This window comes from Triturus cristatus, chromosome 3_2 (assembly GCF_964204655.1).
Source record: "Triturus cristatus chromosome 3_2, aTriCri1.1, whole genome shotgun sequence".
NCBI lineage: Eukaryota > Metazoa > Chordata > Amphibia > Caudata > Salamandridae > Triturus > Triturus cristatus.
Window position 1 is genome coordinate 163,901,931 of NC_140584.1, and position 16,862 is coordinate 163,918,792.

The 16,862-nt window shown below is 46.3% G+C and overlaps 1 protein-coding gene across 2 annotated transcripts in view; it reads left to right on the forward strand.

The window, feature by feature from the left end:
* Positions 1 to 16,862, forward strand: part of TMPRSS13 (transmembrane serine protease 13) — a 208,366-nt gene that overhangs the window by 150,873 nt on the left and 40,631 nt on the right. For both annotated transcript variants that reach the window (XM_085647430.1, XM_085647429.1), the window contains exons 7-10: positions 3,622 to 3,665; positions 4,759 to 4,930; positions 5,695 to 5,867; positions 5,974 to 6,072. In XM_085647430.1, the coding sequence (XP_085503556.1) occupies positions 3,622 to 3,665; positions 4,759 to 4,930; positions 5,695 to 5,867; positions 5,974 to 6,072 (488 nt within the window). The remainder of the gene's footprint in view (positions 1 to 3,621; positions 3,666 to 4,758; positions 4,931 to 5,694; positions 5,868 to 5,973; positions 6,073 to 16,862) is intronic.

Sequence of the window (16,862 nt, forward strand, 5' to 3'; positions counted from 1 at the left end):
CCCCTTTGTTAAAATATTTAGCCACAGAGTATCTCCTACGTAGTAATATGTTGCACTACATTTTGGTTTATGTCTGCAACTGTGTTTCACTTTAGTTTCTCTGGGAAGCAGCACTCAAGCCTCTGTTGTGAACTAGTGTTTTCCAGCTATCAGTGGGTTTGTTGCCTCATGTTTCAAGGTTTGTAACTGGCTAGGAACTTATCAAGAGCGGTCACTGCAAATTTTCCAGCTCGGATTCCTAATTCAAGTAGAAGTGAGCGTATGCTCCTCATGCAGAGCTGGGGGCATTCCTGTGGGTCTTTGGCGCATGTTAAAACAGATGCCTACTATTTTTTGGGATAGGGTCACACTCCCTCCAACTTCAGTTGTGGGCACTGTTCCAGTCGTTGTTACCTTGTGTGTTTTGCTGGGAGGTGATGGGTGGCTTTAAGAGGTCTATTTTAGTGTTTATGGCACAGAAAGCACGCAGGGGCTATTTTTCTGGATGCATTTTATGACCTTGGTGAATATTCTAGATTAGCTTTGTTTGTGTCCTACTTTCCCATTTAAGTTAAAACGTTTTGGTTGTTTTTACTTTTTGCGTTTTTTCTGGAAGATCATGTTTTTAATTTTTGTTCACTTAATTTTCACGTCGATGATTTGTCATAGTCTTGTAGTGTCTCATGTCTATGAAATAGTCCTTATTGTTTTTGGGGAGCAGAACAGCATCATTAAGCGTATAGGAGCTAGCGGAATCTCCTAAATAAAAGGGCAAGCCGCAGCGAACATTACCACTAACAGTACATAAGGCATAGAAATTCCATACAGGGTAATTTCAGTACTTGCATCACGGTAGAGAGAGTGCTCCCAGTGTAGTTCTGTGATCTGCGAAAGGGTGACTTGTCAATTATCCCAAAACTTGGATGTGGATCAACTAGTGCCCACTATGTCCTTTTATCCATGCCACTGATTATGTCAAGACAGTTCCTGGCAACCGCGCTATGGAAGAATGACCAAATGAATGTGATGCAAATTTCAATATCAGCTCAGTTTCTTTTTGATGGAGTAGTGAAAAGATAAATAATGTTCAAGAAGGAGATACCAGCCAAAATGAGCTGCTCTGTAGGCTCAAATGCGGTGCGAAGTTGTGATTGTTAAAGTGGTGTAAAGAAAATCCTACAACACATCCCACAAGGAGAGGCAAAAAAAGCAATTCATCTTAACAAAACAGGCTGTTGATCCTTCCATAAGCTGTAAGCCAATAGTACTATTGGTCTGAACGCCCAATTACAGACGAAACAACGTTTCTACTGCTTTAGCCAGGGCTACAAGTAGATCTTAGTGAATTTGAAGTGAAAGGAACAAGGCTGAGGGTCAGCCAATCAACTTTGCCTTACACCTTGCCTCTATGCACATACCTTACCCTGATCGGTGGAGATGAGACCGATCAGGGTAACGTATGTACACAGAAGGTGCTGAAACAGTGCATCCTTCAAGGAAGAGTTTGGTGCCACAAAGCCATATCTCCTAGCCAAGCAGCCTTTCACTCTTGGAATGAAGGCACCACAAAAATGTCCAGCTCTGCTAAAAACGAGCGAATCAGCGATATAACTAAATTGAGACAAGGTGAGGATAAGGGGCTTTCCTAATTTGATACTCCAGGCGATGCTTACAATTTTATTAATACACTTCCATATTTGTATTGTACTTATAGTATGACCTCGGGGTCATTGCTTCTACCAGAATTTTCAGGAAAATGGGGGTTTCCATCATGCTGACGTCGCTTACAAATCTCATAGGATTTTTCATGGAATGCTTATTAGAGGATGTTGTTCTATGGCAATTCTGTGAACACATGCACTCATTGTCTGGGTACTCAAGGCAGGAATGTCTTCCGATTTTTAAGAATACTATTAACAAGGAGGTTGTGGTTCACTTTCATTTCTACAACATAAAGATTTTTTAGGGCTGCTCCACACCCCCCTAAAAAGTGGAGAGATGGATTTTACTTGTACTAAGGAGCATTCAATCAGAATTTGTACACCCTTGAAAACTCTGACTTCTGATAAAGCTTACAGGGCAATATGATCCATCAAACAACGTTCATGGTTTTACATGTCAGCCATTTGTAATAATCTATTTATAGAGATCTAAGTACTCCCAGACACACATCTAATTGATTTATTGCATGAGTGTCAATATCCTGATTATGTATGGCTGCTACTGCGTTGTCTCATCCATTTATTTTCATATGCAGGAGAACTGTGCCGATAGGTGGGTGGCTAACCTACTTGATATTAAGGTATCCCTAGACGTTGCAGTAGGGGCTGAACTTCAAGGGTTGTCTGCTGCTCAGCAGAAACAAACATTAAAGATTTTAGTAAAAGAGGGCTCCAGGAGGGGTGACTTAGATGAAGTATGTAAGAGATAGTTTGTCATTTAAACGGGTCAAGGTATGGGAGGCATATACAGCCTAAACTGAGGGATATAAAAGGCACCTGAATAAGAAGGTGAGTCTCAGGGCCGGACTGGCCGTAGCGGCCATTTTTGTTCCCGGGCGGATTTTGCAGCATAGCTGCAATATCGCCTCCTGTAACAAAAGTGGCAGCAGTGAGACGGGAATGGTGCTTCCACCTAGCACCACCCGTTCTGTTTGTTGGATAGTGGGTAAAATTAGTACTTGCTGATTTAAAATAATTTTTATGGGGGTGGGTAATGGTTCGTCAATAATTTGTTATCTGTTTGTAAATTTATGTCTTACGATAGGTGACTGGAGTTTCTTTGGTATTGTGAGTATATGAATTGTTTGTACTGCCTTGTTGGCATGATAACGAACTGTAATACATCTCAAACAGTATTGCTTTTCATCTGTCATTTGCCTTACTAGCATTGCAGACTAGTGAGTGAAGCAAGGTGACGTCACCATATCTATAAAATGGCTGACTTACATGGAACAAACAAAAGTTGAATAACCAGAAAAAATCAGGCAATAGCTAATTATAAGGTATTCTAGTGAGCACCTTTGTTCTGTCCAGTGCGATAATGTAACTTCCAATAAGGAGAGCTCTGCAGAACCCTATAACGTTGTCTCTAGGTGATAAGGGTTAGGGCTACAAAGAAAATGTGGATGCCTCAGCCTTTTAAATGGGTGTTTTGGATAGTGTGGGTCTTCCTAAGCTTGTGCTAGTGGATCAGACCCCACAGTTGGGCAAATTAAAAGGCTGTGTTAAGTTTGAGTTTACCTTTGTGTGCTAAACCATCGCCATCCAGCAAGGCCTTCTCTGCGTCTAAACTGTGACAGCAAAGTCCTATTATTACGAGCAACCTAAAACTGAAGAAGGTTTTGAACATGATGATGTATCTTGAGGCATATTCTATTCACTGATGCACCCATCTTTGTTGTTAACAAGTCACACTGCCTCACCAATTTGACTAGCAAAAATAGTACAATGTTTTCATTCTATGGTTTTAACAGTCCTCTATTATCTCAAACCAAAAAAGTTGCAATTGGTGGATACACTCACATTCATGCTGGCCCCCCTAGGCACAGCGGGGAAGAGGACCTCCTTTAAAATGAAGTCCATGCAGAGTGGGCAAAGTCTACCATTTATCACACCTCTCTTCTTCTGTCTCCTTTCCTAGAACCCAGTGTCCCAATGGACAGTACCTCTCTTTGAGGTGTTCAGGTAAGAAGGAAGTTGGTGGCTGCACCCGTTTGGTCTTTTATCGGTTGCATGTGTACCACAGGTGCGCCCTACCTTAGGAAATGTTTGACACCATTGACCTCTCTCTGCCGCATATTTGTACCTGTCTATACAGCTCGCCTTTTGCCACAGCTCAATATCTTTCGCCTTTTGGATCTTTGGTGTAATCCCTTTATAAAGGGTAAGGATCCATGATTTTTATTTCTACTGAATTTCTTCACTACACTACCTTGAAGACTCTGTGGCACCAATGAGGACAAATCAGTCGCTGCAAACTACCCTGTGCCAACTGCTACCCATCTTCAGAATCTTCAAAGTAACCAACATCCCTGCTTACACATCTTTCTTTCGCCGTGGCCAATGGGTCTTTCCCTAATGCCTTTTTGTGTGTACCATCCCTTTGCTGCTCCTTTACGTGTGAGAACTAGAGTTTTAGTGCCAATGTCTATAACCCAGTGCTGTTCCAGCCTCAGACATCACTCTTCACATACTTTGCACATCTGAAACCCTGGATATCCATTTTTTTCTATGTGTGCTCATTCTACACTCATTTCTGCTTCCCGCAAGATGACCAACATTGTGCTTTGGGATTGTGCACAGCTTCAAAACCCACTCTGGGCCTACAAGCATTTCCTGTATGTGGACTCTTCGATTATGCTAACAGTATTCCTGGCTGAGGTGAATGAGGCAGTAGTAAGCCAGTAGGTTGCTTGCACAGTTCCTGGGTTAGTGGATTGGGTGTTTTAACACCAACTGCATGATATTTATCTGGAATTGCACAGTGTGTGTGGATGAGTTTGCCTGGATGATTCTACACTGGTGGAACGATATCCTGTTGGTTATTTGTGGCACAGTATATATACCTGTGGGTGATGATAGTGACTAATGTGCAACAGTAGTTGCGGCTTGATTGAGGTATGACACTAACCATGATAACCAAGTAGATCACCCTACAGAATGGTTAGATGTTCCTTGTCTGCTTTGCACTGTAGTAGCTGGGTGTTTTTATTAGGTGAGGTGGCACCTGCAGATATGTGTATTTTATTTCTCCTTCTGAACACTTCTTTCATCTCAGACTGCGGCGAGACCAGTTCAAGCAGAATCATCGGAGGGGTAGCAGCGAGCCTGGGTGAGTGGCCGTGGCAGGCCAGCCTTCACTTCACCATGGGCAGGCAGTCAAGCCATGTCTGTGGAGGGACCCTCATCGCCAACCAGTGGGTGCTCACAGCAGCACACTGCCTCTTTGAGTAAGTAAGTGTGGAAATAGTGCTTCCAGAAAGAATAAATTAGAGTGAAAAAGAAAACGAAAGCTAACACAACCCCCTTTAAATGGAATTATGTCCTGGGAATGTGTGAAAGCTTAAACAACAATTGAGCCAATCTTCTTGATTATGGGGCTCACCAGGAGGCTTGTGAATTGATGACAGGGAGGTCCAAGTGTCAATGAAGTTTTTTTGCGGCACATGGCAATCTGGTTGTGTGTGAGGGCTTCAGAGGCACTACAAATCAATGAGGGACCACGTAGAACCTGATTCAGCCATCACACCAAATAGCTAGTCAAAGTATGGCTCTCGTGTGGCCTGCACGGTCTACTTCTTGATCAGTACTGCAGAAAAATCCCCAAGGAAGACATTGTAACTTCCGACTTACAGGTTTTGTACAAGGTCCAACTGCATAGAAATTTAGGGCCAGTAATGCCATACTATCGAACTGCAACACAACCTCGATACAAGTTTAATCAACCTTTGCAGGGAGCAGAGCAACTAATGTGGCATACAGGCTGCTCTGATCCTTGCTAAGGTGGATCGAACCTGTATTATTAGCTCTGTACATCCTTTTAAAAGGGGTGCAATGTATGTCCAGGTTAGAAGTTCACAGGGTCTTGAGTGTCGCCTGAGTGTGGTCTTTGTAGTCCTAGCTGAAAACTGTTAAGGCAGTGTGCAGATATGTGGATTGGTCATTTTACTCATCAAACAAATATAAATCTGTTTTTCCATCTATCTTTCTTTAGGGACAGCAGATATTTGCCAGACCAGTGGCTTGTATTCTTTGGGACAGTCAACCAAAACGACCTTCCAACTCCATCTCGGGTCTCCACTATTATTGTGAACACAGCCTATAGCGACAACACAGATGACTATGACAGCGCTTTGTTCAAGCTTAAGGCCCCTGTCACTTATACAGGTGAGACTACTCCGAACACCATCTTTTCCCCTTCTAAATGAATTCCTCTTCTCATGCACAAAACCCATATTCTCAACAAGCATCTTACTATTTACTTCTGTTTCAGTAAACATCCAGCCCGCTTGTCTACCTATGACTGGGCAGATCTTTCAGCCATCAACTACGTGCTGGATCACTGGTTTTGGCAAAACAAACGCTGCTTCAGGTAAAAATGTTCCTCAAAATGTTCCTAAAGTAAGTTGATTCACATTGTCACATGTCGGGCAGTAGTAATAGATTTTTTTTTTTAACATGTCCATTAAAAGTTTATTGTGATATTTTTTATAAAGGATCATCAATGGGGGGCGTGGCTAACCGCCGGCAATGGCGGTCGCGACTCAGTAGAGCTCTGGACCCTCCCGGGGGGAATCGACACTTCTAAGCCGTTTTCACGACTCTACCTGATGGGGGCTGATGGAAGCGGAAGTCCCTTGACCCCGGTGGCGGACTTACCGACGCGCAGGTTGCTGGAGAGTGGCGGAGCGACTGCTGCAAGCTCGGGCCTACCTGCCCTGTGACACGACGGGAGCCGGGGACTGGAGTACGACGCGAGCCGCCGGACGAGACTGATGAATCGGACCGAGGTGGGGCTTGGGACGGCGGCCCCTCTCCCTGAACCCCAGAGCAAAGCGCTGACCAGGCTGTAGAGACTCGGAGCAGCGCCTGAGGATCTGGGCACCCTGGTGGACGACGAAGGGCTCCGGGTAGGAGCGAGGAGCTGCCGGTGAGCGGTTAGGGGGTGAACCTAGAGGGGAGGCGAGCCATGGGGGTACGCACGGAGGCCGGAGGCGGCGGGCTGAGGAGCCGCTCGGCCCTGCCCCATTACATACAAGGCTCCCCCCCCCCCCTCCGGGCTGGTGAGCGCAGCGGCGACCGGAGCAGGGACTGGGACAGTTGAGTTCTTTTCCTGCCACCGGCCCCAATGACAGAGCTGAGTCGGAGGCGAAAGTCGAGGCGAGACAGACGAGACCACCTCACTAGATAGCACTGCGGAAAGGACCTGAGCCCGACGGTGAGCTGGGGGCCGGATACTCGACTCTGCCCCCCAAGCAGGAACAAGGAGCTGCTGGTGGGAGGCTGGGGGGCAAGACACAAGAGGCGGCGAGACACTGGGAGCGACTGGGAGCCGATTGAGATGAGGTGGGCGATCGCTCGGCCATGAGCCTTCTTATATGCAAACCCCCTTACCTCCGGATCTACGGGCGCGGGGTCGGTAGGAGTCTGCGACTGGATGGCCCTGAGGTGTTGTCTTGCTGCCGAGCCCCCCCCCCCACCCCCTCTCGGGACCATAACTGATGGAGCCCTCTTTCATGGAGTGCAGCAGACTGAAGGACAATTACTGAGGCCCGGGGACCCGCCTGGAGACCACAGCTGGAGGTGCGAGGCGGCCGTGGGAGAACCTGTTGGGGGGGAGAGACGAGTGGAGGGGGACTCGGCTGTCCATGGAAGCCGCTGTGCAGTTCCTCCCTGCTGAGGGAGTCAACGCATCCGCTGACTGGCGGGGGCCCGAAACGCTCTGGTGGTGGAGCCGACCCCCTTCCTCCCTCCCCCCTACTGATACACACTTGAGGAGCAAGATCGGGCAGCACTAGCCCTAGGGGTGGGAGTGTACCCCCACAGGACCAATTACAAGGACGCTCCGCTGGGCCGCTGGTGACGTGGGGCCATGGGGAGGACCAAGACTAAGGAGGGACAGCAGACTACTGACCCCCCCATGGTATTGGACCGTGCTGGCGGCCCCCCCTTCCAGGGGACATCCATGGCGGCTGTTACGCAGGTCCCACCGGATAAACTGGACCTCATCCTGTAGGAGATACGGGTCTCAAGGGCCGCGATGGAGCTGCAGATGGGTACGCTGACCACGGGGCTGACGTTGCTGAAGGCGGATCATGCCAAACTGGCTGATACAGTCAAAGACCACGGCCGGTCTCTTGCGGACCTAGCTCCTGCGGTGGCTGACCACTCCTCCTCCTTGCAGCGGCTTCAGGGGCAGGTTGCCTCGCTCCTGGATTGAGTGGAGGATGCGGAATGCAGAAACCGGCGCAACAACATCCGTGTCATAGGACTGCCGGAACGTTGTGAAGGGATAGGGTGACTGATTTCATGGAAACATGGTTCCGGGAACATGTGGCCCAGGAGGGTCTTTCTCCCTACTTCTGTGTCAAAAGGGCGCACATAATACCAACGGGACAACCAAGACATGGAGCGCCGCCCCGACCTCTCATTGTCAAAATACTTAATTATAGAGACCACGACATGCTCCTGCAGAAGGCTAGGGAACAAACACCAATACAGTACGAAAACCACCGTGTCTCACTATACCCGAACTATACTGCAATGGTACAGAGACAGAGGTCGTCCTATCAGGCAGTAAAGAAAAAGTTACAGACTGGCCAACTTAAATATGCACTCCTATATCCTGCATGCCTGAAGGTGATGCACGACAAGAAGACCCATTTCTTCGAGAGCCCAGCGGATGTGGAGGAGTGGATAGAGGTCATGGGCATAGGTCCTAGCCAGGCTGCTGGACCGGAGAGCTCTTCGCAGGACTCGTAAAAGCTCCGACAGCGGTCCTCTAGAAGATCGCAGGGCTCTAACAGAGGTAAAGGCGGAGCGGGACCCTCGCGAGAACAGCAACGAAGAGACCAGAGGGGGGCGCTGACGGTGGCCGGCTCCTTCCGCGCCGATTCGAACAAGGCTGCCACGGACTCGGAGGATGGCACGGTTCACTCCGACTCGGACCATAGTATCGTCCTCTTCCCTACCATCACGCTGAGAGCGGCAGACGACCTGATTGATGAATAAGGCGTGAAGCTGAGACACTGACATTTGAGACTCCTACTAGTGCCTTTCATATACGGCGAGCGCACACCCGGCAATTGAAAAACTGATGCATCCTTTCACAAAGTGATAGTTCACTGGGTGGTTTGGTGCGATGGTGGAGCTGGTGAGGGTAGGGTGCGGGGCTGGCCGTGGACTCTGCCACCATATTCATTTACAAGTGTGCTATCTTGCACGTAGGAGGCTTACTGGGGGACAATGCGATATACATTGAGATTCTAACTATGCTGATGTTAGCGCCCCGCCTACCCTGCAATACACTTTCCACCCCCCCCCCCCCCCCCCCGGGAGATAGGGTACCGTTGAGCCGCTGGGTCTTCGGCCATCTGAGGAACTATGCTTGGATATAGAGTTGGCTACCTCCCCCACGGCGTATGCACTGTTAATTGTTATGTACCATTTGTGCAATATCGTTGAGCCCAACGCGGTTTAGGCGTTGTGCCAAGTTCTGTTCAAGTTGTTGGGGAAAAGGGTCTCCTGGTCGGTACTGCCTTGCTGGGGCCGCGCGGAGGTGCGCTCCGCTACAACATGAGACCATGGCGGGGACTGCTGCCGTAATAGGGTCGTACAATCTGCTTACATGGAACATGAGGGGCCTGATGGCAATACAGAAAAGACATTGCATACACGCATTCCTCCTCAGACGTAAGACACAAATGGCATTCCTTCAAGAGTCTCACCTCACTGACTCCGAAACGCAGAAAATGAGGAAAAAATGGAGAGGTACCCTATATTCCACTGATTGTTCTGCTTTTGCTAGAGGGGCGACTATCTGGCTACATCATGGGGTCTCCTTTGTCCCGCTGGAACGCCAGATAGACCATCCGGGACGGTACATACTGGTGAAGGGAACACTTGTTCGGTCCCTGGTGGTTCTTGGGAGTGTCTATGCCCCTAATTTTGATCAAGCCTGCTTTCTGGGCAGGCTGAGTGGAGCATTGGCTGACTGGGTCGGAATGCCATGGGTGCTGGGAGGGGATTGGAATGCGGTGCTAGATATTGGACTGGATAGATCACACCCCCCCCTACATGGTCCGACCGCTGGTGAGATCGCGGACCAGTTCACCACATGGGCAAGTGGGTGGGCACTCTTGGATGCGTGACGTTGTCTCTACCCTACACATAAGGAATACTCCTTTTATTCCCCGGTGCATGGCCTGCACACCAGAAAGGTTCCTCTGCTCCAGTTCACTTATCGTAAAAATACGTAGTTCCACATATTTAGCCAAGACCTTCTCCGACCATAGACCCTTGGAGCTCACACTTCAGTGGGGCGTGGTGCCTACCCCGGAGCCTACCTGGAAGCTACATCCATACCTGCTAGAAGACACCCCATTCCGCGTGACACTCTCTGACACTATTACTAATTACATAGAGGATAATTGGAATACTGCGACATCGCGCCTGATTGAATGGGACGCCCTGAAGGTAGTGATCAGAGGGGCGATGATAGGATAGTTGGTGGGGGCCCGCCAAGAGGCACACCAGAGGCTGAGAGATATTGAGAGTAGACTACACGCCCTGGAGAGGGAGGTGATAGCAGACCCTACAAAGCGTGAGCGGCTGCAATCCACTCACATAGACCATGCGGAAACCCTGGAGACGTCGAGAATAAATGGTTTGGATGAGAGGCAATACAAAAGCGAGTATAATCAGATTGTATAATAATATATCCACAAAAAATATTCCACAAATTAGTGTATTTTTTCTCCTGTTCTTTTAATTTTCTGTTACATTTCGTTTGAAGACAGCCAACGCGTTTCGCCCAAACATGGGCTTCTTCAGGGCTGTAATGTCATACAATATGAGTATGTTTTAGAATATGCAAAAAACAAACACAGTACATTTCAACAAAGAGACATTTTTACTTAAATCATGACAAAGGAAAGTACAATAGAGAGATAATACAAACAATGAAAAAAAAAATTTTTGTTAAGCAAAAAATTGATAAAAAGATACCTATTTTGAGGAAAACAATAAGTCCTACAGAACCAAAAATCTAATGAACTAATCATTAACACCCGTGAGAGAAAAATAGTGCATAAATAACCACACCAAGATTGATAAAAACGTGAACGGCACAAACTGATGAGAGAAAGGCAATGAGAAAAACACCCTATGACCCAAAACCGGTACGAGTCAAAGACCCGGAATGAAAATGAGGCTAGCAGAAATGCAAGCTTACCAAAAGCAATGTAAATGCAAGTGCACAGCGTATTTTCTGACGTGTTAATCAGATGGCAACTGAGAACAAAGTCTAAAAAAGAAATAGTACGCCAAGAAAGTTATGTCACAAATGCACATACCTGCAGGCAGTTATGAAAATCAATAAGCCAAAGAAAGACAAGGGAGGTCGACATACCTAATGCTTAAAGATGACGCTCAAGGTAGAGCAAAAGTTGATAGATATGTACGCTGGCAATTCTATCTGTAAAAAGACAGAATGTATAGATAAATAAGCCCCAAGTTTAACGAAAGAGCATGTACTGTATGGGCTCTGCCTGTTCATGTGCGCCTATGGCCATTTTCGGGCTATTGATCGTATACTAACTTGGTGGGCATAATTTAATTTATTAATGCTCTTTCGTTAAACTTGGGGCTTATTTATCTATACACTCTATCTTTTTACAGATAGAATTGCCAGCGTACATATCTATCAACTTTTGCTCTACCTTGAGCGTCATCTTTAAGCATTAGGTATGTCAACCTCCCATGTCTTTGTTTGGCTTATTGATTTTCATAACTGACTGCAGGTATGTGCATTTGTGACATAACTTTCTTGGCATACTATTTCTTTTTTAGACTTTGTTCTCAGTTGCCATCTGATTAACACGCCAGAAAATACACTGTGCACTTGCATTTACATTGCTTTTGGTAAGCTTGCATTTCTGCTAGCCTCATTTTCATTCCGGGTCTTTGACTCGTACCGGTTTTGGGTCATAGGGTGTTTTTCTCATTGCCTTTCTCTCATCAGTTTGTGCCGTTCATGTTTTTATCAACCTTGGTGTGGTTATATACTGGAGTACGAGCTCACGCAGCAATAGCTCTTATCTCCCTTAGGGAGCAATGGACGACGGACTCTGGGGTGGAAATCACAGACCACGCATGGAAATGCATTCTGGAGCATCCTAAAAAATTTCCACGCAATGCACGGCTTAAATTCATACAGACGATGGTGCTGCACAGATCGTACCTTACGCCGAAGCGGGTCCATCGTATGTTCCCAGACTCCCCCCATAGCTGCCCCAGATATAGAGAGGATGAAGCGGGATTTATCCACATGCTATGGTCCTGTCCCCGGCTGAGGGAATACTGGGAGGGAGTACGGCATTCCCTAGCTACAGCGACACACCTACCGGTCCCAGACGACGCCCTGAATTGCCTGGTGGGCCTACGCAAACGCTCCAAAGTGCAGAGGGTGCGGCTCAGGTTTGTGGATCTTGCCCTCATCTTAGCAATTTGGGTGATCACTATGAGGTGGAAATCTCCCAGAGGCCCTGCGGTCACGGTGTGGCAGGCTGAAGTGCTCCAGTGGGGTAGGGCGGAGGGGGCGGCCCTTAGGAGGGAGGAGGAGAGAGGGCTGAGGAAGCGACACATCTCCCTAGATTGGGAGGCCCCACTGATTGCACTGGAAGCACTGGACCTGGCCCCCACACCAGACACCACGACAGTCTAAAACACAGAGTGTGAGTCCATTCGGGCCGGTACGGTTCGAGGAATGGAGAGGCTATGAATCTGACCAGTACGTGGTACCCCCAGAGCAGATGCTCCAATATGACCCCCTGCTACCGTGGACGTAGCGGCAGTTCGACTGACCAGGAGAGGGTTAGGGTGTGATAGGAGAGAGGGAGGGGGAATAGTTGGGGGTTGAATTTAATCAATGCACTATTTTAAGTTCATACTGCACTATACAGGACTCCTCCCTAATGCAAAATGGGGGAAATCAGACTGGTACAAATGTCTGGGGATGTAAATGATATCTGAGGGGAGAAAACCAAAAGACTGTATTTGTATGTCTATATTTTGAAAAGTACATGATTTACAGCAGTCACCAATAAAATGTGTTAACAAAAATAAAAATAAAGGATAATCAATAGAAAACCATTACGTCTGACCATTTAGGTATTAAATATGAAATAGTTTCTAGTATCAGACAAAAAACACTCTACGAACTGCCCTTTTACTATATTTAATACAATTTCTGTGTGGAACTATGGCTATATTCTTACACCAATAGCATCAGTTTACTCTACAGAGCAAATTACCTTCACGTCAACCTGGGGAGAGAAAGCCTCTTGTTTTTTTATACAAGGACTTCTCCCTAGTGATTATGTGTAGAATGATCTATGTCTAACATATGCCAGCAGCAAGGTATCTATCAAGCTTCTATTGTGAAAGAAACATCATTCAGGGTCATCCCCTCATTTTGATGGGACACGAAGGCTTATCGTCATTTCAATTTGTTTCAAATTATAATGGCATTGCATCCCTGGACTAAACTGCTAATGCTTCCACTGCACCCCTTTTCTTTCCCACATGAAGTGCTGAACGTTCCCAGCCAGCCCATTTCACAACTTTATTTCTCATTCTCACTGCTTTATTTCTATAATGCCCAGGGCTGTAACAGACTTGATGCTTATTGCAAGGGCCCCTTTTGTAAGCAGCAAAGCAAGATCTCTGAATTTGGAGCTAACCTCTTTTCTTTTTGGTCGAGGGAATGGACTCAAACGCATGTTTCGGCCTTTCCCAGTACATTGCTTCCTTTACCTTCAGCAGGATATATGCTACTGCACCCCAGTATTCTGAATCTCTGATACAACAGGACAACTCCACAGCATATGTTAAAATCCTGCATCCCAGTTGCTACACATCAGGCAGGCTACTGTGGGAAGTGAGTATATTCTACTCACCCTTTATAGCATAGAATAGGCTCTATACAAAAGACTGAACTGCAGCAGATTGAACCGGGCATTCCTGGGTACTTTGGGGTCAGTATCATCACTCTTTATTAGCATATTTATGCCATAATATACTAGCATTTAAAAGACAATAAGCTTTCCCGTTATATAAAATATATCAATTAAAACCCAACAAAACAGTCCAGATTGAGCAAGTTTACAGTTAATCAGGAGCCATAGAAAGGGCTCTCTATGCTGTTCTTGTGATGAGCCATGTTCTTATGAGTTAACTGGACACAGGCTTATAAATGGCTGATAATTCTCATCTGATGCAAAGTGCTAGTGCTTTCGTGCAAGATGAGATCGGAAGTTGATTGAACAGTGGGATAAGCCATTGAGTGCGCAAGGGTTCAGTCATGGTGCAAAATAGCGTCAAGTGCATTGTTGACTCCTTGCCACCCACTGTGCAATCACAGAGCTCGGAGTTGATGCAGCTGTCGGAGAATTTGGCAATATACATTTTAATGCACAAAATACCTATGAGGGATTTTAGGTATAAACTGAGACGTGCATTGGGGCTAATGTTATTCAGATATTGCTCCATGCCCAGGGTGTGCTTTGGTGTAGGTAGTTGCAAGTTAAGAAGGACGAGCATACTTTGGGGTCATAACTAAGCATTAGTTTCGAGCCTGTGCCTCCTGCTGTCCGTCCAAGTCTCTAGACCATTTCTCCCCGAGTTCTTCTAAAGAGCATTTAGATGTTTCTAGTGGTGCTCTGTAGAACTGGGTTACATGTCACTAGGCCAAACTGGAGAACCAAAAACAGCCCTGGTATAAGTTCTCAAAAAACCCCACTCTTAGTGCGAGAAGACAATGTCTCTTTCTGTCAGTCCGTCCTCTCTCTCTCCATACACCCATTCTCTCTCTCTCCTTTATGTTCTCTCTTCTCTCTCTCTGATACTCTGTACCATCACTTCCCTCCCTCTTGTTTTCTTATTCTTGAAGTCTCCCCGTGCCTGCCGCACTTGACGTCAGGGGAGGCTGGGGAAAGTGACCAACACCATGGGCTCTTAAAGCCGGCCTCAAGGGGTTCAAGACTTCCCTCCTTCTATGAACAGTAACTTCAATTCTCGATGTGCGAGCAGACCGAGGAAGAGAAAACAAGGATTAACAGAGCCTGGAGGAGTAAGCAAAAAAGTAGGGGAGCACCTTGTGGTAACTTAAGGAGGCATGAGGTGGTCGTAGTCTTTTACAGCGACAACCGCGGCCATTTGAACAAAACTTTGGGTCCCGGCACTTATTCTTATACTAATTTAGCACTGGTGAGCAAGCCCTGAATCAGGACACATGGACTATATCTTCTTTACAAACTCAACTCCTTAAAGCATTGATTCTACTAGTATATAGTGACTATCCCCAGCCGTGGTCTCTTTGGCCTTTGATTCTTTGAATTGATAAACTAACAAGTTCACATTGAAAAAGCATCTGCTGCTGCGACTGGGTTTTCTCCAAGCTAATGTTGGATTTCACCACCTTTTCTGCTTCTAAAGGGTGAATCTTCCAATAAAGCCACCTGCAGTTTCCAATTCGGGATAGCAGCTCTGTGTTTTCCCGGTTGAAGTTCCATTAAGATGGGTTGCCAAGGTATTCTTTAAGTAAGGCTGATGTGAGTTGAGATACTGTGCAAAAGATCCTATATAATGTAATGTGAAGATCATGTACATGGTAGTAATATTAATATTCTTTAAGGATAGGGTTATGCAGTGCAAGAGTCGGTTCCTAGATTTTTTACCATTCTTGAAGTGCTTTCTTAGCATGTATCACTGGTGATGGAGGTAAGGGTGGGTAGGACCTGACCAGATCTGCCTCACACATACTGGTAAACACTGTCCATACAAGCATAGGCAGTTTGGACAAGTGGCCCATGTTTTCTGACAATGTATAAAGAAATCTGGCCTGATCTACAGTGTGCGTATAGATAATAGTCATATTTTCATGCCATCTAGCCTTCCACTAACCAAGATGAATCACCTCCACCTTTTCTTTTTCCACTTCATTGGCCGTGAAGGGCTCTCTCAGCCTCACCCATCCCAGGACATCTCACATTAAGAATATTTTGAAGATATGTGTATACCACCTATGCACACCCCTACAAAATGACGCAAGTATTTTTTTTAATGTAAAATATACTCAGAAATATTCACTATTATTGTGAACACAGCCTATAGCGACATCACAGATGACTATGATAGCGCTTTGTTCAAGCTTAAGGCCCCCGTCACTTATACAGGTGAGACTGATCCGAACACCATCTTTTCCCCTTCTAAATGAATTCCTCTTCTCGTGCACAAAACCCATATTCTCAATAAGCATCTTACTATTTACTTGTTTCAGTAAACATCCGGCCCGCTTGTCTACCTATGAAAGGGGGAATGCAACACAGAAAGCAGTGGTGAGGGTAATCAACTTGTGGGTGGAGGGTCATGAAAGCGACACGAAAGGCAGCAGAGGGGAGAAGAAGCAACAGGTTAGAGAAAGGAGGGCTGGGCAGGAAGGAGAAGCAATGGAGGAGATATGATTGTGGGGGAAGCAACACTGATTTTATTGAGTAGGCAGAAGAAGCACACCGGTGAGAATGCAACAGGGGGAGTATATGAGGGTGAGAGCAACATAGACATGGGATGGAAGAAGCACATGGGCAACCAAGAGCAACAGCTGGAAAACTCATGCTTTCCAATAGAGTGCTTGACCCAAAGGAAAAACGTAGTTCTTGAGAAGCAAGCTGTGAAAGCATAGAAGCAAGCCGATCAAGAGATGATAAAGAGGCTATGTTCCATTGGAGGGACAAACACAAGGTTGAGAAGCTGGGACATGAATTACAGCAGGCAAATAAGTGACAAGCAAGCCAACTAATGATAAGCACTGGGTGGGCTCCAAGCCCCTGTATGTTCTAGGTAAGCCCATAGCATGTCTTGCAAAAAACAATGCATGTGCTGTCTAGAAGGCAATACCTACAAAACAGTCTAGGACAGCTGACCCATCCATCTTTTTTCAGGTTATTCTCTTCCTCTTGAAGCAGGTGAGTTTGTTTTTAAAAAAGAATACGGGCTAATGTATTTTGAATTAAAATATATCTTGAACCTTTTCGTGGGACTGCTCATGCCAATATTATTCCACATAAGTAACTTCTCTACTTAAGACATGAGAATACTTTAGCT